Source organism: Osmerus mordax, chromosome 21 (genome assembly GCF_038355195.1).
Source record: "Osmerus mordax isolate fOsmMor3 chromosome 21, fOsmMor3.pri, whole genome shotgun sequence".
Classification (NCBI taxonomy): Eukaryota; Metazoa; Chordata; class Actinopteri; order Osmeriformes; family Osmeridae; genus Osmerus; species Osmerus mordax.
In genome coordinates, this window is record NC_090070.1 from 11291885 (window position 1) to 11314982 (window position 23098).

Consider the following 23098-nt stretch of genomic DNA (forward strand, 5'->3'; position numbering starts at 1 on the left):
TCCGCTGACCCAGATAACGCAGAAGGTTAGCGCCCGCCTCCTCGTGCCCGCCTCCTCGTTAAGCTTGTCTGATCCGCCTCCTTGCCACCGTCGATCTACGGTTGCCAAACATGCCGCGCACTGTCAGTGTTATGTATAGCCTGAATGCTATGTAACCTTGCCACATACAGGCCTAGAACCGCGCGCTTATTTTATGCAATAGCTGCCCCCCTCCTCCGTTTACACATGGTGATTGAAATACGGTCGTGTTTTCATGATAATGCTGTTTGTGGTTTTTTTTCATGAAGGATGTAAACTGTTTTGCATTTAGGCCTAATCTATATCGAAATGGAAAAAAACAGAAGTTTCATTCATAATGACTAAGCCTTTCACTCCACGTGTTCGGTTTATAGGTGAAAGGTCAGTGGTAGTATTCTGAAGGGCGCCCCTCCCATAGGAATAGGGGGCGTGAAGTGACGTCATGTGAGGTGCTCTTTGATGATGATCGGTGTCATTTACACTTGTACTGTAGGCAACAAACCCCCTCCCCTTTTTATGATGTGAAATCCAACTACGGGCTATAATATCCTTAGATGAAAGAATTTGTTGGAAAGGAGATTTTTTTCCTCTCAATATCAAAGAAGTGTTGCGATTCACCTTGGTTGACCCTTGGCTACCATTGAAAGAACGGCAGACGGCGCTTCAACCCAAACATGTTTTCGGAGCCGAGGCGAGGGCAGTAAAGCGCACTTAGCGGCACCGAGACCGGAGACGGACAGACGCACGACCAGCTGACTTGGAAAAACACGCCGCTGTAGTGTTTCCACCGTGGCTGCGTCAAGAGGACTGTACCGTAAACGGGGCTTTCTACAGGGTGGAATATACTCGTTTCGAGCCAGAGTTTTCAGTCGCCACATTGCATCACACGACACACCATTTTGCCGAAGCTACACTGAAGTTCTTTGGGAACTGGCGTTCACATGATGTACACTATTACTAGAGGTCCCAGTAAACTTGTTACTCAACGGAGGACAGGTGAGTGAAATTGACCGGTTGTTTGGAAAATAAAGCCACAAGGGCAGTGTCAAAATATCAATTGACAATCAGTGCGCATTAACCGTGATATTGACTGGTCAGTGCACAGATGAGCTTCCTTTGGATGAAAGGAGCCCGATGTGATATTGGCATGTCTAAATAACATTGGCACTTTAAAATGCATGTAATGCAACTATGACCTCTCTCACTGTTTAGGACCTACGCAGCAGCTCGAGAGTAAAACTAACGAGTTGAAGCTCAGACCGACCACTTGGCTTACATCAGAGTGAGTAGCCCACGAAATTCAGTTCATACGAAGCGCAACCATGGAACATTTTAATGCACGTGCTTGTAAATAAGTGGGATCATTACACGTCACGACTCACGCAAAACGTTTTGACTGGACGTGTATTTAAACTGTAGCAACAACACGCAGAGGAGTTCGGTACATTGTATCGAATCAGCCAGTGTCGTGATGTGTTTTCTTTCTACCGGTCTATTGGTTCATATATGTCTATGACCTTGCAAGGTTAGCTGGCCGCCTGTCTTTTTAGCCGCGCATGCTACCCGTGCAGATTACTATTCAACTGTACGAGTCTAAAAACAACAGCGTGTGTCTTGTAGGAGATTTGAGTTCGAGGGTCACAATATGCAAGGTTTAAATCGAGCCCAGTTTAAGCTGCCATGCAGAAAAACGTCTACACTCATTGAAGGACACGGGCAGCTATTGCGCGAGTTTATTAGCACACTGCTGGCAAGCAATGTGGAATTGAGTAAGCAAGCTAGACGGTAGCCTACATGACCCAAACTCCGCCTGTCTAACCCATTCTCGTAATCGTGTTTGATACGTCTGTACATGAATGGACTTTGCTCTATTTTTGCTTGTATTCTAAACATAGAAGACATATTTCGTTGTTTGGTTGGGCTCGATGGTTTAGCTTTTGTAATCCCAGTCAACGTCCCCATGGCAACACGGTTGTGTAAGGAAGGGGTCCGGAGAAGACCCACCAATCCCTACATTCCCACGGTAGCTGCCCACAGTCGTAATCGAGCCTACCATGTTGTGCTGAGCCAGCGTCCAGAACACAAAATCGTACATTAAGTTAAACTCGGGCTCAATCGGTAGCAATAAGCATGCTGAAAGCTACATCAGCTGTGAATTTATGAGGCTGTATTTGTGTCGACAGAATGCAAATTTGAAAGACCTAGACTGGGTTTGTCTGCACCTGATTCACCAATATATATTACAGTTTTCTACGTAAACAAAGAAAAATGCCTTACTCTTGATCATAGATTAATTAAGGTCTGAGTGAGGAGATACCAGACTTCTGTCCCTGCCATAACTCCATCCTGTCATAAATTAAACAGCGGTTTATGTACTATTCTGTTGTTTGAATCTTCCTCTATTTCTCTATCAATGTGGTCTCCAGTTCTCCGGCCCCCAAGATAGTTTTCAACCGTCTCAACGGGAAGAGATACCACACAGCCTCCACACCCAAAGTAGAGAGCCCGGCTGAAGGCTTCACCGCTGTACACGAGGAGAATGTCCGCTTTGTTTACGAAGGTGAGAAGCACTGGACCCGGGTTACAGTCCTATATTGATGTATTTTTTGGGTCTCTATCTCTCCCAGATCATGTATCTCTATCGGGCTCGTAATCTGAAGGTTGCCAGTTCGATTCCCGGCTGTGCCAAATGACGTTGTGTCCTTGGGCAAGGCACTTCACCCCACTTGCTTCGGGGGGAATGTCCCTGTACTTACTGTAAGTCGCTCTGGATAAGAGCGTCTGCTAAATGACTAAATGTAAATGTAATGTAAATGTGATACTCTCAATCGCCACGGCAACCCTTGTTTAGTCTGACTCGCAGTTCGTCGAGTTCAAGAAGCCACAAACCAACACTTCACGTCTGGGAATGAATCACTGTGTTCAAAGACTCCCTTTCTATGCACATTCTCTCTTCAATTCTCAAGACTTGGCAGACTCGAGACATTTTAATCCTAAACTCTTTCTCCCAGAGTGCCGCACAGTATAAAGTCCAGGCTTGAACTTAGTGTGCGGGAGGGAGAGAGAGGGAGAAAAGTAGTGTGCTAGTAACTGAAACACAGAAACACGGTGGTCTTATCTGGGTGTGTAACCTCCCGCCCCCCCTCCCCCCATAGCTGATGCAACCCTTCAGAAGGGTCGCTCACGGCAACAGCAAGGACGCTGTGGGATGTGTCCCCTTCTCTCCACGGCTACAAGGTTATTTCAACAGCAGGGGAAGGTTTCCCCAATATTATGTTGCTATGCCAACACCGTGGGGACATTACCCGTATTTCTAAAGATTACAATGATACTGGCTTCTCTTCTGTTTGCAACTAGACAACATGTAGGCTACATCCATAGCTATATGAAGTGTTTACAAATGTATACCTTTTTGGATGGGTGGATAGGTATGGCTCAGTGGAAGAGCAGTTGACTGCAGATCAAGAAGTGCAGGTTCAAATCTGCCGCTTTGGACAAGTGTCTGCTAAATGCAATGACATTGCTGTACAGAGTGTATATACATGCATACGTTCGTGTGGGAATATGTTCTGACCAATCAGCTTCTCTCCTTTCCGCAGCGTGGCAGGAAGTAGAGCAGAGGCTTGAAGGCGGAGCTGCAGAGGGGGAGGAGCTTACCGGTCGCCATGGCCACGGCCCTGTCCCAGTCCAGTACAGGGAGAAGGCCCCCAGTCCTGGGATGAAGAGTGAGTACACACCCAGCATGCACCTCTCACCCGTCAGCTATATTGGTGTGCATTTTAAAACGGTGGGATGATCTTGACGATAGAGACGCCATCTTTATTTTTTCTCATTTCATTCACCTGGTGTATGTGGTAAGTGGGTCCTAGGGTCAGCTCTTCCTATTTGAGGTAGTCCTGATAAACTAGTACACAATATTCCAGCTTATCTTGTGCCCAGATACAAGAGAACAGATGAGAGGCAGCTTTAATATTTAACTCTGTCTTGGTCTTTTAACTACCAAGTCCTCTCCCCTTAGATAAACTTAGCAGAGCTAAAACATGTCCAGTCTCACCCAAACCGGTCCTGTCCAGTTCATGGACTATGTAACTTCTAGATAACATTTTGTGGAGCCTATCAGGTTTTTTTGTTTCGTAAAAGGTAGGTCGTTGTCATTTATTAAGTAACCAGATATGAATTCATGATGGTGAGAGATTAAACTAATGAAATGTTCTGTCCATATACATTTCATGTTAAGTCATGAAATGTTCTTTGCATTCTGGAAGATGCCCTATAACCCCTCCCTCCCTCCTGCTCCTTTTTCATCTCCTTCCCTCCTTCTCATGTCTCCTTCCCTTGACTCCTCCCCCCTCCTTTTCCTCTCTCTTCACACCCAGACTTTGTGCCCATAGATCTGGAGGAGTGGTGGGCTCAGAGATTTCTCGCCAACATCGCCAACCTGTCGTGACGCGGCAAGCCCGGGTTCAGGCGCCGGAGGGAAGCAGACGGGGGTGGAGGTCAAAGGTCGGCAGCTGTCGGCGGGAGGCTGGAAAGGAAAAGATGAGGAGCGTGCAGTTGGGTGGACAGGACGCTACATCGGGAAGCGTCACACAGGGTCGCCTGTGGAGTCTTAAGCATCTGTTGTGATTGCGTTTTTCCCCAATGTGCTTCCTGCTGCGGCGTTGTGTGGTGCAGCTGTGCAACACACTAAACTGCCCCACCCGACCCTAAAAATGGCCTGCTCTGAACTCTTGACCCCCCTAAGACATGTTCCACCAATGAGGATCTCTCTCTGCCAATCAGAAGATGGAAAGATGATCAGTGATTGGTCTTCTGAGTGTGTTTCTCTCCAAGCCCCTCCCACCTGTGACATGATGATGATGGTGTGTGTGTTTTCAGATGAACAAGTCTGTATTTCTAGGCTGGTCTTTGGATAAAAAAAAGTTGACAAAATGACAAGGTAAAAAAAAAAACAGTAAAAAAAAAATCCAACAGGTGTATGCGTGGAATTATTCCTAAAAATGGGCATTGATCTTTTATATTTAGCGACAGTTTTCTCCTTTATTGTTGGCCTTGGCTCCAATTAGGTTGTTGAATATGAATGTGAAACATCTGTTAAGATACACAACTCCAACATCACCCTTCCCAAGGTCAAGGTACTCATTAACAAATCATTTAATTTCAGAATTCCATCAACGCAGTGAATGCAAACATTTTAAATTAACACAGATGTACCAAACAGCAGCTTAATACAATCTTTCCCACCGCGCCTTTTGTATTCAGTCTCTTTCTCGTCACCTACACGTTCACCAGTTCATGCAGCCAGACCCCCTCTGCCCTCATCACTCCATCACTGTGGGCGTAGCGCCTTTCTTTCTCCTCCCTCCTCTTCCTCTCCCCACCCCCCCCCCTCCTCCTCGTCTCCGCTGCCTGCTGCCCTGGCCCGGCTTGGCGGTGGTGAAGGTGATGCAGTTGGCGTCCAGGAAGTCCATGAGCTTGGCAGTGCCCAGCGTGATGCCGGCCTCCTTGAGGCGGGCCTGGAGCAGGGCCAGGCCCAGCGGCTGGTACTGCAGGACCCGGCCGTACAGCTCCGGGTCGGACAGGATAAAGCGGCGCGCCGCCTGGAGCCGGTCCTGGAGGAGGGAGGAGGCCTGCGAGGGAGTGATGTCGCCGTCGGAGCCGCCGTCGTCAGAGAGAGGGAACAGCTCTGGATTTGACCTGGAGGAGGGACGGAAGAGGAGAGGCACAAACAAGAAAGAAGGTGTAGAAGAAGAAAAAGAAAATGGTTACTTTGTAACTGAGAAATACCATACAGAACACATGGTGTCTTCCCCTTCTCTCACCTCTCTGAGTCTTCACTGGCAGCAGTGGAGGATGTGGAGGAGCCTTGCGATGCAGAGAGAGCCTCCTGTTCCTCCCTCCTGCCCTGCTTCACAGGAGAGGCAGCGGGGGGCGCCCCAGGCTGCTTAAACCCCCCCGAGGACGCTGGCCTTCTGGAGGCCGTGGAACTAGGCTGGGGCCTCGCCTGAGGGGCCCTGCCCAGAGAAGGAGCCTCGTCGTCGGACTCGGAGCTGACCACCTGATGGGTGTACTGGTGGATCTCCTTCAGCTTTAGGATCATCTGGCGCTTGGGGAGGGGACGCACCCCAAACCTTGGAGCAGAGAAGAAGAGAGAGAGAGAAGGGGGGAGGGAAAGAGAGAGAGAGAAGGGGGGAGGGAAGGAGAGAGAGAGAGAAGGGGGGAGGGAAGGAGAGAGAGAGAGAAGGGGGGAGGGAAGGAGAGAGAGAGAGAAGGAGAGAGAGAGAAGGGGGGAGGGAAGGAGAGAGAGAGAAGGGGGGAGGGAAGGAGAGAGAGAGAGAAGGAGAGAGAGAGAAGGGGGGAGGGAAGGAGAGAGAGAGAAGGAGAGAGAGAGAGAAGGGGGGAGGGAAGGAGAGAGAGAGAGAAGGGGGGAGGGAAGGAGAGAGTAAGGTGAAATAATGTGAAAGTGAGACTTGCACCAGACCTATAGGGAGAGGGAGGGTGGAGGGAGGTAGAGAGAGAGAGGTAGAGAGGGTGGAGGGAGGTAGAGAGGTAGAGAGGGAAGGGGGGAGAGAGGGAGAGGTAGAGAGGGAAGGGGGGAGAGAGGGAGAGGTAGAGAGGGAAGGGGGGAGAGGTATAGGCTAACAGAGATAGATACATGATGATGTCAGACCTGTTGAGCTTGTTCTTGAGGTCAGGAGTGTCCATGTCAGAGTAGCTGGGCAGCGGGGTGATGGCGACCAGGGGGAGCTGGCCTCTCCTACGGGACGCCACTGAGGTCAGAGGTCACATTAACATGCAACATTAGTACAATATTTGTCATAACATTGACACACAGTTTGTAAAAAAAAAAAAAAAAAAATCCCACCAGAAGAAGATTTTCGCTGTGACAGAAAAAAAAATCTGCTTTTACACAAACACCTTTTTCTTTTTTTTTTTTCAGCTTGTCAAAGGTTCGGTGTTCACCTGGGGTTTTGAGCTGGTCCACTCTCTGAGCCGGGGCGACAGTGCTGACCCTCTGGGAGAGAGGGACAGCCTCCTCCTCCTCCCAGTCAGACCAGATCTTGGAGCCCAGGAGGCTGGCTCCTCGCTCGGGTTCGCCCTGGGGGCCGGCGTGGGCGGAGGGTGGAGGAGAAGAGGAGGGTGGAGGCGAACAGGAGGAGGCGGAAGGACGGATGGCAAGGGTGCGGGCGGTGCTTGAGGTAGAAGGGGCGGGGGAGGCTGGGTGGACGTGAGTCATGGGCGGAGGAGAGGGAGAGGGGGACGGAGGGATCATTTGGGGTGATGGAGGAGGAGGGGTGATGGAGGACTGGGCTCCCGTGCTGTCCATTCTCAGGCTGAAAAACACCTCCTGTTCCCTCTGCCCCTCCCCGGCGTTCAGCCCCCACGAGTCGTCGAACGCCATTGGGGGCTCGTCCATCGCCATGAAGCTTTGATGGAAGCTGCAGCGCCCAGACACCTCCTTCTCTTCCACCTCCATCCCTTCCTCCTCCTCCTCCTCTCCGCCACGGCTGGTTAACCTCCTCTCCTCCTCTCCTCCACGGCTGGTTAACCTCCTCTCCTCCTCTCCTCCACGGCTGGTTAACCTCCTCTCCTCCTCTCCTCCACGGCTGGTTAACCTCCTCTCCTCCTCTCCTCCACGGCTGGTTAACCTCCTCTCCTCCTCTCTCCTTTCCCCTTCGGCGTGTCTCGTCCTCGTCTCCTTCCCTCCCTCCGTTTCCATCCTTCTCCTCCCCGAACTGCTAGCATCGCCCGACTCAGCGGGGGGTCTGCGTTGGTCGGGGCCCCTGCTGGGAGACCCCATACGGGGGGAGGAGGGGGAGTCGGACAGGGAGAGGCGCAGGGGCCCCAGCCCCGTCCTCTCAGGGCTCTGGGTGTGCGCCCCCCCTCGTCGCCACCCTGCATGTCTCTCGCCGCCCCCACAGAGTAGAGGGGAGGCCGAGAGAGCAGGGGGCTCGAGTGGATCCGGGTGCAGGGGAGTGCTGCTGTGAGGCTGGGGGAGGCTGTGGAGAGGGGTTGCCTTGGTGGAGGGCTCTGGTGGGGGAAGAGAGGGGGTCAGGCTGGGGGGAACAGACCGCCCGGGGTGGGAGGAGGGGGCCGCAGATACTTGGGAGGAGTCGTCCGCTGTGTCCCGACTGCCCGCGCTGCGTCTCTTAGGTGAGAGGTCAAGAGCCAGGCTGGGAACTTGGGGGGCAGATTCCTGGGACGGCACCCTGGAGATGAGGCCTTCTGTCTGGGCAGGGCGCGTGGAGGCTTGGGGCGGGTCGATGGAGGTCTGGAGGTTACTGCTCCTGGAAGATGATGATGAGGATGAAGATGAGCGGGTTTTGGGGAAGAGTCGAGTGCGACGCATGCTGCTCTGGGTCTGGGTGGAGATGGAGCTCGACCTGGGCTGGAGAGGAGTGGCCGGGATCAGCCAGGACACCTCTGGAGAGAAGTCCATCATGGGGCTCTGGTCCACAGGATCAGGACCAGGCCCGTCCAGACGCCCGTCAGGGGGTGACGACACGCTGGGGCCACGCACGCAAGCGCTTTTCACCTTTCCGTCCAAACCGGGGCTCTTGGGTTCCGCTCTGGGTCTGATCTGGGTGAAGTCCTGCTGGCTCTGGGTGGGGTGAGGAGGACTCTGGGTGGGGTGAGGAGGACTCTGGGTGGGGTGAGGAGGACTCTGGGTGGGGTGAGGAGGACTCTGGGTGGGGTGAGGAGGACTCTGGGTGGGGTGAGGAGGACTCTGGGTGGGGTGAGGAGGACTCTGGGTGGGGTGAGGAGGACTCTGGGTGGGGTGAGGAGGACTCTGGGTGGGGTGAGGAGGACTCTGGGTGGGGTGAGGAGGACTCTGGGTGGGGTGAGGAGGACTCTGGGTGGGGTGAGGAGGACTCTGGGTGGGGTGAGGAGGACTCTGGGTGGGGTGAGGAGGACTCTGGGTGGGGTGAGGAGGACTCTGGGTGGGGTGAGGAGGAGGAGGAGGGCTGGGGGGGATCACCTGGGGGGGGTCGACCTCCGTCTCCTCACTCGAGTCAGACAGAACTATCAACTCTGGTTCTCTGCTGGCTCTGGGAGGAGGAGGACGGGGCGAGCGAGGCAGGCCTGCACTGCGAGGGCCCTGCGCCGTTCTCTGCGGAGACAGCCTCTCTTCACCAGAACCAACCCTCTCCTGGGATACAGCCACATGATCTGGCCCTCCTCCTCTTTCTTCTTCTGCGACCTCTCCAGCTCCCACCCCCTCAGAGGGGCCTCTCCTCGCCCCAGCAGGGCTCATCTCCCCTGGGGACAGCCCGGGCATGCAGGGCCAGCCGGCCGGAGGACTGACGGACAGGTCTATGACCTCGCTCACGGAGGATTGGAGACAGGGAGTCTCTGTCTGCCTGCGTCCGGCTCTGGGCCGGGGAGGCTGGTAGACGGAGGGTGGGGCTCTGGGAGAGGGGGAGGAGCAATGAGGGGGGCACCAAGGGGGTTGGGACCTCGGGGGCTGAGGAGGGGGGTCGTCGTCTTCGTAGACCCCCCAGGAGTCGGAGAAGAGGCGGCTGTAGCTCCTGTCGAGGTCTTCGGGGTCGGGATCTGGCACCGCGGATGAGATATTCTCCGTTCCCGAAACGTTCGGTCGGGCTGCTTTCTCCTTGTCCTTTGTTGTTCCTGCGTTCCTTCCCGCCTCCTCTCTCTCTTCCTCTGCCCCCCCCTCTTCTCCTGTGCTCTCCTTCGCCTCCTCCCTCTTTCTCTGCGTGGCGGCAAACTCGTAGATCTCCTCCATCTCCTCCTCGTTCACCCTTTCTTCTTCTTCTTCTTCGCCGCGCGTCTCGCCGTCCTCCAGAGTCACGCGCCCCCCTCTGTGCTCCTCCTCCGTCACCATCTCTCCTCTGTCTCCACCCCCCCCTTCGTCGTCATCCTCCTCGTCTTCGTTCCACATGGAGCGGAGGAGCTCCATGAAGGCCTGGTCCCCGCCGCCCTCCGCCCCGGACGGAAGCTCCAGGTCTGGGTTGTCTTCCCAGGCCTGCCCCTCTCCCCGGCCCTCTCCCCGGCCCTCTCCCCGGCCCTCTCCCCGGCCCTCTCCCCGGCCCTCTCCCCGGCCCTCTCCCAGGCCCTCTCCCCGGCCCTCTCCCTGGTTCTCCGTGGGTCCTGGGTGATCCCGGCACAGCTGCTGTAGCTCCGGCAGGTCCAGTCTGGAGAGACAGAACGCCAAAGACTCAGATGAGAGGAACAGGTGACTCAATCAAGAAACAAATCCAAACATCACCAAAACAACCTGTCAGAGATCCTTTTACATCAATGCTACTATCAGATAGGCCGATAATACGTCCTCTGTATATGCTAACTATCTGCTAATATTCAACAGACTAACCACCACTATGCACAACCACAATCTGAAACACCCCCCCCAGACAGACCTGCAGGCCAGCTCCTGGAGGTGGGGCAGCAGGGTGGGTGCGAGGAGGCAGTGGGCGGTGTAGAGGTAGCGGAGCAGGACGCCCACAGCCGGGCCGGGCACCTCCGTCAGAAGCACCCGCCGGGCCGCGGGCACGCCCTCCTCCTGCACCCCGAACCCACAGTCATGGACCTGGGAGAGGAGGAGGAGGGTGGAGAGAGAAATAGGGAGATGGAAAGAGAGAGAGAGAAGAAGACAGGTGGGGTTGGAACAGGAGGACGATCGACGAGAGAAAGGAAGAACAGAAAACTGAGGAAAGAATCACATTTCTGTGCGTTGATGAACTCCGAAAATAGGATAACACAGGGGGGGCTTGAAATACACAGCTGCACCGTACCATCTGGGCCAGCAGGGGGCAGCGTGCGTACAGCATGAACGAATGGGCGAAGAACACCTCGCCATCGTCCACCTGGAGCTGCACGTCACTGAGCTGGGGGTTGTTCACCATGCTGCCCAGGTCTGAGCCCAGTCTGGACAGCGCCACCTAGAGGACGGAACAGCAGTCAGCACCCAAACGTCAGGTGGCTGAGCGGTTAGGGAGTCGGGCTATTAATGCAAAGGTTGCCGGCTGTGCAAAATGACGTTGTGTCCTTGGGCAAGGCACTTCACCCTACTTGCCTCGGGGGGAATGTCCCTGTTCTTACTGTAAGTCGCTCTGGATAAGAGCGTCTGCTAAATGACTAAATGTAAATGTGGTCTGGTTTCACATACACACCAGAGACGGGAGTTTATCGCCAGGAAACGAGTCCCAAACGTTCCCTCTGACTCACCGAAGGTTGGCCCGCCGTCTGGACGTCCCTTTGCTGAGGCCCGTGGGTGTGCAGGTCGGGTCTTCCAGTGTGTGTGTCGTCCCTCTGAGAGGGTGTGTGTGTGTCGTCAGGGATGAAGCCGCTCATGCACAGGTCAGCCTCGGGGGCGACGTCGCTCTCTTTCCCTGAGGGAGAGGAAGAGGAGGAAGAGGAGGAAGAGGGAGAGGAGGAGGACATCTACAGTGTTTCTAACTGGCGTGTTGGAGATGAACAACAGCAAAAAGACCATCACTAACCGTCTGTTTGATAGTGACGGTCACACCAGACGCTGTTGCTTAGTTTTGAGTGTGCTCTAGTTATTATGAGACCCAGTTTACTCCACCCTCTGGTGTCTCACCTTTCCCAGAGCTGGAGTACCCCCACTGGGTGAGGGTCATGCCCTCCTCTGCCAGTTCCAGCAGGTCAGCCAGGGCCTGGCTGCCCACAGGGAGGGACCCCCCGCCTGGTGCTGGCCCCGCCCCAGCCTGGGTGCTGCTGCCTGGGGTGGAGGGGGAAGGAGAGGGGCCTGTCTGGGAGGTGGAAGGATCCGAGCTGGCTGCCTCAGGCTGTCGAGATGAGAGACTAGTGAGTGATAGTTTTCAGCTTCAAGGCATTTTTACAGACACAGTGTTTCCCACATAATGTTTGTCTAGCCGCCACAAATGAGTAAATATATGGGAAACACTGACATATTATCGTCCAGCGAAATGCTCGTAGCAACACTCATACACCTCTTAACCGTACTAAAGTTCTGTTTTCTATCGTTTTCCTCTCGCACCTCTGTCGACTCGGGCGGAGAGATGAACTCTCTCAGCTCAGCAGTGTAGAACTCCGCCGGGCAGCCGGGTCCTCCGTCCCACAGGGCGCTCTTCCTCCACAGGGGGGCGCCTCCGCCGCCCCCTGCCGAGCACCGGGCGGGCAGGGAGCTGGGGCGCAGGGTGGGGGTCGGGGGGGGGGGAGGGAGCGCGGGTGCGGAGCAGGAGGGCGGCCACCCTGTCCTGGAGCCTCCGCAGGGCCGCGTCGGGGTCCTGGACCAGGAGGAGGGGAGGTGGGCGTGGGGCCGTGCCCTTCTTCCTCCTCCTCTTGCCCCCGCGTCCTGCCGCGGAGGGACACGACAGACACCAAGGCGTTTCAGCGAAGGGCAGTTTTACACTGTGAGGTTTAGTCAGGATGTGACCGAAACGCCATCTTACCTTCGTGGGCTTGCCACCTCAACAGAGCAGCCACAGAACCAGGAGGTACAGCAGGAATCACCTCCCTTTCCCTCTCCACCTCCCTCTCCCTCTCCTGCTCCAGGAGGGAGGAGGAGAGGGCCAGGGCTACCATGGTGTCCTCATCTGGGTTGGGGGCTCTCTTCCTGGGCTTCTTCCTCACTGGGAGGCTGGGGTCTGACTTGGGGCCTTTCCTCTTGGAGCCCCCAGTCTGCACTCTGCACCTGGGAGACGGGCAACATGTCAGCTGTACTCAAAGATCAATAAAAAAGCGCAGATTACGTAAAAGATAGTTGTAGATATCTGCTGTTGGTGTTGCTCACTGTGGTTAGAGCATTTGACTGCAGATCAAAAGGTTGCAGGTTCAAATCCCCCCTGTACTGCATGTTGTTTTGGATAAAAGGGAATTCTTATTTTTTATCATTATTTTTATTTACCTAGCCTATTTACCGTATTTGTATAGCCTAGGATCTATGGAGGCGGGTGTGTCGGCTGAGGCTGACTCACGATTGGCTGGCTGAACTGTCACTCGGCGCCTCGGCAGCCTGTCTCTGCAGGGCCTGCAGAAGCACGGCCGGGGCCACGCCCATGTGGGAGGAGCAACGCTTCAGGTGGGCGGAGCGACTCTTCAGGGTCTTGAAGACCTTCCCGCAGATAGGGCATTCTGGGATGGCGGGGAGAGGGGGCGGGGCACTGTCCTCACTCTCATCCAGACACCTGGGGAGGGGATGAGGAGGGGGGGGAGGGATGAGGAGGGGAGGGAGGAGGAGGGGAGGGGTAAAGACAGAAGAATTTGATTGACATTCAAATATAGATGGTGCAGTTTCAGCGTAGCACCACAGTGAGGTTTGGTGATGGTAGACAACCTGTTCATGCGTCGCAGACCAGTGTGTGTGAGAGAGCTCACACCAGGATTTAGCGGGGTGTGTGCGCTTGTATAGGTGTGTGTGTGTGCGAGTGTGTGTCCTGTCCCCACACCTGTTGGTGTGCTGTGTGCGTCCTGCCGGGCTCATGTGGGACAGGTCACGGTGACAGAGCTGACAGAGGAACAGGGCTCCCTCCTCCAGGTGTACCCCCAGGCCTCCTCTGGGGGGGAGCTGTGCCCGGGCCTCCCTGTCCAGCTCCTCCTGCAGCCTCACAGCCAGGGCCTGGTCGCTCTCCTGGGGGTCTGGAGGGGTGGAGGTGAAGGGTACTTAAGAGGAACTCCGAACACTGTACTAAGAACAATTAATTCATCGGATTATTCATGTCGCCGTATTTTCGGAGAAACATTGATTGACGATGACTCCCACAAACATGTTTCTCTCTATAGTATTACACTCCCAGGTGAGGCTATTTGGGTTAGGATAGAGGGATGAAAGTACAGATAAACTACTGACCAATCACAAGACACATGCAATGTCGTACATGTGTTGACAGCCACTAAGAGGATCATTGTGACTCAATGGGTAAACTAACATAAGTTGACGGAGGCTGCATTTCCACTTAAAACACCTCACCTTGACATAGAGGCAGGGGAGTAGGAACACTTTGGTGATGCTGTCTGGTCTCGGAAGACTGGTTCATCTCACCGTGGCTCAGTTTCTGAGGACTGCGTCTCTTGAACTGCTGCATTCTCCTAACCACCTTCTGTGCAGCCCCCAGCCCACTCTCAACGGCCTTGTCATCCGCACCGGACACCGATGGACCGCTTACTCCAGCGCAGAGCTCCGCTCCGCCGTTACTAAGGTGTTGCTTTTGATAGGCTGTGTTCCCGTCAACCAGGCTAGGTTCGGAAGCAGCGGTTGGGCAATCGGTTTGCGCGGTGGCCTTGCTTGTGCTTGCCGTCTCGACATCGTTCTTCCTCCGCCTTCTCTTGGGGAGGTCTGTGGCTCTGGTCTGTGTGATGACGGGCTGGGGCTCTGCGTTCCTCTGCTCTCCGGGGTCACCCACCTTTTTACGTACTCGCTTTAGCAGCTTGGAGCAGAGGTCAACGAAGTCTTCTTGATCTGAACAGTCCATGTTTAGCTGTATGTGTTGTGGACTTGTCAGCAATCAGAACAAAGATTGTATGCTAGTCTTTACTCGTTGCATTGTGCATGCTGTGTGTCCATGTTAGCTAGCCTAGTAGGCTAGTGCTAAAAATATGCTAGACCTAGCCAAGCTAGCAACCAAGATGTTGGCAAATTGAGACGTGGCCTTGATTCATTTGGTCTTAAAAATAAGCATGTGTCTCATAACGCGCTTGTACAGGTTTTATGTTTCATTGTAAGTGGCATATTGCACGAAAAACAACAAAGCTTTCTCAAAAGTTTTCAAAGACGCTTACGTTCAACCGCCTCAGTTTGACTTCCTCTTACGTCACGACGTAAGAAATCTCTCCGTCGTTAGATGACAGGGCTCGTTTTGTTTTGCAAAACGAATATTAAAGCCTTAAAACACGTAATTCCACTTTAACATTTTCAAATAGACCTCTTGCGTGTTGTCTTTAACAATGTTTCTTTCTGATGTCTAGCTGTAACACATTTAGCACGCTCCAACTTCTGAATTCATTGAATGACTTCGGACTTGATCTCCTACTCTTAGAAAATCAAACTCTTGCCAAGTATGAATACCGAACTTTTGTGATGCCAGTGAAAAAACAAAACGATTCATCTAGTTAATCAATATTTCTCACCTGACAGCGATGCTAGTACCCCCAACTGTGACGTGTTTTACACCACGTCAGTGTTCCGCTAAACACTTCAATGTTGAAAGAACTCGACCAAGAACAATTCAATTAATAAAACAATCTAATAATTCATGCCTCCATATTTTCTGAGAAACACAGATCAACACCCACAAACGTTTCTCCAGACATAACAGTAACTACAAACTGTCTGTTCCACACAGTTTATTTTAACAATATGGTATATAAGTAAGAAATGAGTCTTTAACCAGTTTATACAGTGATTTCATTCTCTCTTCCTTATATTTATAGTATTACGCCTCATAACTTGCATGATTTACAATAGAAGAACAAGTAAACACACCCCTAATCCCCAGTTTGTGTGCGAGAGGAGGAATGAGAGTTGATAGGTAAAAGTCTTCCTTGAAAAGAGGGGGGGTCCAAACAGCACCATACTTCGCATGTCGTACAATACTCCTGTGTACTACCAAGGGAATAGCATGCATATTGAGACCTGGCCTGTGCACAAGCGATCAGGACTCTACCCCTACTCAGGGAGTACTTCTCTCTCCCTCTCTCTCCCCCTCCCTTCCTCTCTCCCTCTCTCTTTACACTTTACAACATCTGTATGACCAAAAAAATAACTGTATGACAGAACGTTTAATGACAAAGCAACAACGCATTTGAACATTTGAACACCTGCAAGATGAGGCCTTCTCTGATAGGGTGTCCTTCAAGGGTGGTGTGTGTGTCGGCATAGTGTCTGTTGAGGGACTGTCTGTGTGTGTGTGTGTGTGTGTGTGCGCGCGCCGGTAAGTGAGTCAAGTGTGTTCTGCATACATGCCCGAGTGTGTGTGTGTGTATGTACACAAACTTGCCATAGTCCAATTCCTACTTTTAATACAAATGGAGGTTTCTTCATACATGGAGAAGAGGTGAAGCCTCTCATCATCGAACGCACGTTTTGAAAAGAAATGGTACATTGCTAGATTACAATCTCCTGGAATGAGGAGAGCATTAAGAGGAGGACAAAGCGACCCACATTTCCAGACAAATTATTTTACTGTCTCCCCAAAAAAAAAAGAAACTTTTTTTTTTTTGTAAAAGGTACAAAACAGAAAGGTATGAATAATATATCATGTAATTGTACATTTTCACAAAAAAAAGTAAAAACAAAGGCATGAAACCATAACAAACAAACAAACAAAACCAACAAACAAAATAAAACGTATCAAGCACATTTGGTCTCAACCAAAAAATATATTCTTTGTGATTTAAATTTCTTTTTAACAACAATATCCCTCAAGCCCTTGATTTTAAGGACTATGACATTCCATAGAAGCGTAGGACATCTGTACCCTCCCTCTCCCACAAACACAGTCTCTTTACACATCTTGAAACTTTTTACACATCAGTAAAAAAAAAAAAAAAAAAAAAAAGGTTCTTCTTTTCACGTTTAAAAAGAACAATTACAATCCTCCCCCTTTCCGGAAAGTTCTCGGCATCAGGAGAAGATTAGAGTCTGAGGATGGTAGATCTGGAAAGGAACGGGGGGGGGGACTGTGGTGCATCTTACAACGAGAGCAAGCGACTGGCGGCGTGTGTAAAAACGCTACAACCCCTCCACAAACTTCTCCAGCGTGTCCCCTGTAGAATCCCCCACCAGCCCCAGGTCGCTCGCCATCCCGCCGCGGTTCGGCGTGTTCAGCTGTGGCAGCATGGCGCTCTGCTCTCCCGTGCCCATGTGCCCCTGCTCCATCGAGCCCCCCGCCATGGGCCCCCCCAGGCCGGGGGGAGGGGAGCCGGTGTGGGGCGAGGGCTGGACGTGCGGCGAGGGGCTGGAATGTGGCAGCTGCTGTTGTTGTGAGGGAGGCGGGCAGGGGGACTGTACGGGGGCAGGGGAGCGGACCTGGTTGGCCAGGGGGTTGGCGAGTGCCGGCTGGCCGGGGAGGTGTGTCCCTGCCTGGGCCTGGCCGGCTAGGAGGTGGGTCTGGGGGCTCATGGGGCTGGGCTGGGCTGGAGAGCCCATCTGCTGCTTGAGGACGGCCTGCTGCTGCTGCTGGGGAAGCTGCTGCTGCTGCTGCTGTTGTTGTTTCTGGAGGAGGCGCTGGTGGAGCAGGTTTTGGGTGGAGGTGTCCATGCCCAGGCCTGGCTGACCCATCTGGGGCAGCTGGCCCATGGGCCCCCCTGAGCCGCCCCCGGCCCCCTGCAGGGCTAGCTGCTGCATGCGGAGCTGGGAGTAGGATGCTTGTTGCTGCTGTTGTTGCTGTTGTTGTTGCTGCTGTTGTTGTTGCTGCTGTTGTTGTTGCTGTTGTCGCAGAAGCTGGCGCCGGTAGAGTTCCTGGATCTGGTTGGCGTTGGGGTTGTGGGCGGGGTTGAGGAGCTGGCCCTGGGGTCCCATGCCCTGGGGGTTGGGGGGCTGGGGGGCCTGCTGGGGGGGCAGGCCCGGCCTCTGGACCACCGCTCCCTGTAAGGCGGCAGCCATGGCGGCCTGCATGGCCGGCAGCCCTACCGAGGGCTGCTGGGGCTGTTGACCCGCTTGTTGTTGAGGCTGGCTGGCTTGGTACTTGGCCGTCCTCTGCTTGATGAAGGCGGCCATGAGCTGGGGGTTGGATTTGAGGATGTTGAGCACCTGCTGCTGCTGCTGGGGGGAGCTGGGAGACTTGAGGGTGCGGAGGAGGTCCTGGAGGGCGTTGGGGGCGATGGCCCCCGGCCGCTGGAGGCTCTGGGGCCTGGGGCCCTGCTGGGGAACCAGCATCCTCTGGACTTGGGTCATCATGGCCCTCTGGACGGGCAGGCCCTGCTGGGGAGGCTGGCCCTGGACCACGGGGCCCGGGGCTTGGGGCTGGCCGGCCTGCATGGCTCCCCCAGCTCCGGGCCACTGTCCTGGGGCGAGGGGCTGCATGACCTGGGGCCCGCGGGGACCCGGGACCATCTGGATGGGCTGCTGCATGGGACCAGCCATGCGCTGCTGCTGCTGCTGTTGTTGCTGCTGCTGCTGCTGGGGGTTGATGGGCAGGCCGTTCATGTTGACCCGGTAGTTCTGCTGGGCCTGGGCCATCATCTCGATGTGCCGCGCCATCTTAACCGCCGCCGGGGGGGGCTGCTGTTGTTGTTGTTGTTGTGGGGGGGTGTGCTGGGGGAGAGGGGACTGCTGCTGGTTCAGCAGGGAGGCCTGGGGCCCGCCTTTGCCCTGGGAGGCCGCCTGGAGCGAGGCCTGGGGCTGGCCGTTGCGGCCGAGGCCGTTGGGGTTGGGGAAGGCCGGGGACAGGGGGGTGGCGGGCTGGCTGGAGGAGAGGGGCTGCTGGGGGGCGCCGGGCTGCTGGGGGTGGGAGGCGGGGGCGCTGGGGGCGGCGGCGGCGGGGGGCGAGGGCAGGCTCTGGGGTCCCGTCCTGCCCTGCATGGTGGCCATCCTGCGGCGCATCATCTGCGCCTGCTGGAGGCGGTGCTGCAGCTGCTGCTGCCTCAGCTTGTGCTTGATGTTGAGGCAGAAGGGCACGGGGCACTTGTTCTCCTGGCAGTGCTTGGCGTGGTAGCAGCACAGGGCGATCAGCTGCTTGCACACGGGGCAGCCGCCGTTGGTCTTGCGCTTGCAGCCCTTGGTGTGCTGCACCACGCGCTTCATCTTCTGGCAGGACGGCAGCGAGCAGTTGGCGTTGCGGCACTGGCAGGCGTGGACCAGGGACTGGATGCAGCGCTGGATGCTGAGGCGCCGGCTCTCCTGGGGAGACTTGGACGCCTCGCCGCCCTGGCTGCCGCTGTCGTCGTCCAGGCCCAGGCCCCACTTCACCATCTGGTGCTCGTGGCCCTTGGCGCTGTAGCAGTTGATGCAGAGGTCGAAGTCCTGGAGGAGGGAGAGGGGGAGATGGAGGAGGGAGAGGGGGAGATGGAGGAGGGAGAGGGGGAGATGGAGGAGGGAGAGGGAGATGGAGGAGGGAGAGGGGGAGATGGAGGAGGGAGAGGGAGAGATGGAGGAGGGAGAGGGAGAGATGGAGGAGGGAGAGGGGGAGATGGAGGAGGGAGAGGGGGAGATGGAGGAGGGAGAGGGGGAGATGGAGGAGGGAGAGGGGGAGATGGAGGAGGGAGAGGGGGAGATGGAGGGAGGGAGAGGGGGAGATGGAGGAGGGAGAGGGGGAGATGGAGGAGGGAGAGGGGGAGATGGAGGAGGGACAGGGGGAGATGGAGAGATGGAGGGTGGAGGGAGGGAGAGACAGGAGGGGGAAGAGAGGGAGGGAGACAGAGGGGTTTAACAAGGGTACGGTGTGTGTGTGTGTGTGTGTGTGTGTGTGTGTGTAAGTAAGTACATTGTATTTATAAAGCACACTAACACAGCAAGACCAAACAAAAGCACAAAAAAAGACACCATAAGTGTGTGTGTGTGCGTGCGCGTGTAGACACGCGTGGCGGCTGGTCTCACCTCGCAGACGGTGCAGTGCCAGCGTGTCTCCACGTGGTGCTTGCACTCGTTGCAGGTGTAGACGAAGCGGTCCTGGCCCTGGTTGTGCAGCTCCACCAGCATGCACATGGAGCTCCACTTGCAGCGCCGCAGCGAGCTGAACTCCCAGTGCTTGTCCCGCGCCAGCGTCAGGAAGGCGTCGCGGCCGTCCATCAGGTCGCACGTCAGCAGGGGGTCGGGGTCCATGATGGGGGGCAGGGTGTTGACCATGGGGCCCGAGTGGAAGTGGATGACAAAGAACACCTGGAGGAGGAGGAGGGTGGGAGAGGGGAGGAGTATGAGAGGGGGAGGGAGGGATAGGAGAAAGAGAAGGGGTGGGGGGTGTATGGGAGGTGGGGAGGGGGTGTAGGGGAGGTAGGAGAGAGAGAATAGGGGGGAAGAGATGGGAGTCAGGGAGAGAGGGAGAGAAAGAGTTTAGTAAAATTACAGTAATGAAGTTACGGTAATCTGACCATGTTCTAAATCCTGCGACTAACTGCATGTCTCCGTCACGAGGCCCCACCCACCTCCTTGTGCTTCTCCAGGGAGGCGTACAGCTTCTGGGACAGGTCATTGGCTACGTTCGGCATCCCCGGCTTCTTCTTACTGGCTCGACTGACGCTGCTCTTGTTCTTACTGGTCTTCTTGCTGTTCTTCTTCTTGGCGTTCTTGCTGTCTCCGGGTGTGCCCTGCTGAGGGGGAGGCGGGGGGGAGGGAGAGGTGTGAGTTGTTTACACTCGGGTCACCATGTGTCTGAAGGGGAAGCGGGTCATGAGTCAGATTGAGGAGGAAGGAACTCAAACGCTGGCAGACCAACCGTGACCAGGGAAGTGTTGAACTAGGGGGGAAACAAGAGGGGTTGGTTTGTCTCCTCCTCCTCCCCCTCCTCCTCCCCTCCCTCTCCTCACCTCAGGGGTGTCGCAGGAGGCTGTGTTCTCCTCCTTCTTGCGCTCCTCCTCCTCCTGCTCCAGCTCCTTGATGCTCTCCTCCAGCACGTTGGGCCAGAAGTCGCCCTCGAAGTACGGCAGCTCGTTGGCGCTGGTGATGCGGTCCTCATGGGCCTGCTTGAAGATGTCCTGGGAGACGGAGACACACGAGAGAGAGAGAGACAGTGAGACACAAAAAAACTATGCACTAGAACGCAAAAAAACCCGGAAACAAACCACGTAGCCTCTGACTTTCATAGTCACCAGGCCCCTCCCCCTCCCAGGCCCCTCCCAGTCACCTTGTAGTCGTGCAGGATCCGCTCAGCGAAGGCCTTGTCCAGCATCTTCCTGTACCAGTCCTGCAGTCTCTTGGGCTTGGGGATCTTCTGGTCCATGGGGTGACAGTGGAAGATGTAGTCATCCCCCTCGCTGGGGGGGCACGCCCAGATGTGACCCGTCACATACCTGGAGGAGGGGGGAGGGAGGGGTTAGGAGATACTGGGGTTGGTGGAGAGACACGCGGGTGGTGTTTGGCTTGACTGGGTGGAGCGAAAGAGACCGAGAGAGAGAAGAGATTTCTGATGGGGAGAGAAAAAGAAAGATATTCCTGCAGAAGAGAGAAGGAAAGAGAGAGAGGCAGAGAGAGAGAGAGAGGCAGAGAGAGAGAGGCAGAGAGAGAGGCAGAGAGAGAGAGGCAGAGAGAGAGAGAGGCAGAGAGAGAGAGAGACGACCCACCCGAGTTTCTTGACGTATTCCAGATACCCGATGAGGATCTCGTGGTACACGGCCGTCCTCAGCACGCGGGGCCTGAAGAAGTGAATACTGTCCAGGTAGGAGATGTACACCCGCCTGCAACAGTACCAGCACAGCACCCTCACACAACTGACCGTTACCACCACAACGCCACACTGTTATTATGGGATGGATACAGCTCAGTGGTCGAGAATTTGGACTGCAGATCAAGAGGTCCCTGGATTCATATTCCCCCCCCACCCCCCGCCTCGGTAAAAGCGTCTACTACAGGGGTGGGCAATTCCGGTCCTCAGGGGCCACCACTGTCCTGCATGTTCTAGATGTTTCCCTGCTCCAGCACACCTGATTCAAATGATCGGCTCGTTATCAAGCTCTGTGGAAGCCGGGTAACGAGCATTCATTTGAATCAGGTGTGTTGGAGCAGGGAAACATCTAGAACATGCAGGACAGCGGTCACAGGAGTAGCCCACCCCTGGTCTACCACATGGTACGGTGTTCCTGACTGGGGGCCAGGGGGGCGTTGCAGACCTGGTGTTGGGGAAGGAGCACTCGGAGCCGTACTCCTGGACGTGCATGCCGAAGAAACACACGTCCACGCCGTCGATCTCCTCAAAGGCAAAAAGTGCTTTGGTTCTGTAGGGGAAGGACTCGGGCATCTCGCCTGTGTCCACAAACCTGACACACACACACACGCACACACGTTAGCCGGGCTAGAAGCAATAGACACTAGTGAACTAAAGAGCTGCACATACGCGCAGGCCGTGGAAACAGAGTCTCTTGATGTAGCTGTGAACCCGTACCAGCAGAGTGCACTGTGAAGTGCGACTAGGTAGTGCACACTTGAGTGGTTACCTGGATCTACATTTACACATTTAGTAAATTAGCAGACGCTCTTATCCAGAGCGACTTACAGTACAGTAAGTACAGGGACATTCCCCCGAAGCAAGTAGGGTGAAGTGCCTTGCCCAAGGACACAACGTCATTTGGTTTGCAAATGACGTTTGCGAACCAGCAATCTTCTGATTACTAGCCCGATTCCCTAACCGCTCAGCCATCTGACTCCCTAGCCTGTAAAGTATGTACTAGGTAGTGCACACTTCTGAGTGGTTACCTGGATCTCATGCCAGGCTTCACCTCCACCGTCTTGTCGGAGCTGGCCACCACCCGTACGAACACCTCGCCTGCTTCCGGATGGTTCTGCCTCTTCAAGTACTTGTTCACACGGTCCTCTATGTACATTCCCAGCCGGGTTGACTGCAGCCCCTGCAGAGAGAGGCAGAGAGAGAGGCAGAGAGAGAGAGAGGCAGAGAGAGAGAGAGAGAGAGAGAGAGGCAGAGAGAGAGAGAGAGAGAGAGAGAGAGAGAGAGAGAGAGAGAGGCAGAGAGAGAGAGGCAGAGAGAGAGAGGCAGAGAGAGAGAGAGAGAAGACAGAGACAGAGAGAGAGACAGAGAGAGAGAGACAGAGAGAGAGAGAGAGAGAGAGAGAGAGAGAGAGAGAGAGAGAGAGAGAGAGAGAGAGAGAGAGAGAGAGAGAGAGAGAGAGACACGCACGCAGAAGAAGGAAGGATTGAAAGAGAGAAATGAAACCAAAAAAAGGTCACAAACCAAGCCTTTATTTAGCTCGCCACATGTTTTATGTATGAACTCAAGACCGCGGCTCTAATCTAAGTTTACGCCGGGTAGGCTGAAAAGGTCAGGCATCTCTGGGACTACAAATACCAAACGAGGACTACAAATACCAGAGGCCAATGCCATGGAAAACCACAAGGCTGAGCATAAGGGTCTGCTTCATGGAGAGCCAGTGAGACAGGCCTTGTGTGTGGCGCTAGCATATGGAGATGGTTTGTGATATTAAACACAGCTTCTGTGAACAGGAAAAGCTGATGAAACTCCATTCTGTTTGA

General features: G+C 54.7%; 3 protein-coding genes across 4 annotated transcripts in view; 1 reads left to right on the plus strand and 2 right to left on the minus strand.

Annotated features, from left to right (window-relative positions):
- The first annotated feature begins 567 nt into the window (after positions 1-567).
- mcrip2 (MAPK regulated corepressor interacting protein 2) lies at positions 568-5064 on the plus strand. Of its 2 annotated transcripts, none has more exons than XM_067259732.1 (5): positions 568-1014; positions 1231-1300; positions 2445-2578; positions 3618-3743; positions 4410-5064. In XM_067259732.1, the coding sequence occupies exons 1-5, from the start codon at positions 960-962 to the stop codon at positions 4463-4465; spliced, it is 441 nt and encodes a 146-aa protein (XP_067115833.1). In that variant the 5' UTR covers positions 568-959; the 3' UTR covers positions 4466-5064. The 2 variants fall into 2 exon arrangements, with proteins under 2 accessions (XP_067115833.1, XP_067115832.1); XM_067259731.1 differs by having other exon boundaries at positions 573-1014; positions 4395-5064.
- slx4 (SLX4 structure-specific endonuclease subunit homolog (S. cerevisiae)) lies at positions 5049-14551 on the minus strand. The gene is given in 18 exon segments (XM_067259729.1): positions 5049-5715; positions 5841-6149; positions 6689-6788; positions 6982-7535; positions 7668-8047; positions 8123-8642; positions 8970-10023; positions 10105-10172; positions 10398-10567; positions 10773-10919; positions 11206-11369; positions 11582-11789; positions 12002-12175; positions 12177-12326; positions 12418-12652; positions 12942-13151; positions 13413-13602; positions 13934-14551. Coding segments are annotated over 18 exon segments (5511 nt in total). The 5' UTR covers positions 14436-14551; the 3' UTR covers positions 5049-5339.
- Positions 14552-15296: 745 nt separating this feature from the next.
- The window catches only part of crebbpa (CREB binding protein a), a 29105-nt gene continuing 21303 nt past the window's right edge, over positions 15297-23098 (minus strand). Inside the window, 8 exon segments of the mRNA XM_067259733.1 lie at positions 15297-18925; positions 19499-19780; positions 20044-20205; positions 20425-20592; positions 20742-20907; positions 21178-21291; positions 21724-21870; positions 22307-22457. Of these exon segments, the coding sequence (XP_067115834.1) occupies positions 16694-18925; positions 19499-19780; positions 20044-20205; positions 20425-20592; positions 20742-20907; positions 21178-21291; positions 21724-21870; positions 22307-22457 (3422 nt within the window). The 3' untranslated portion in view covers positions 15297-16693.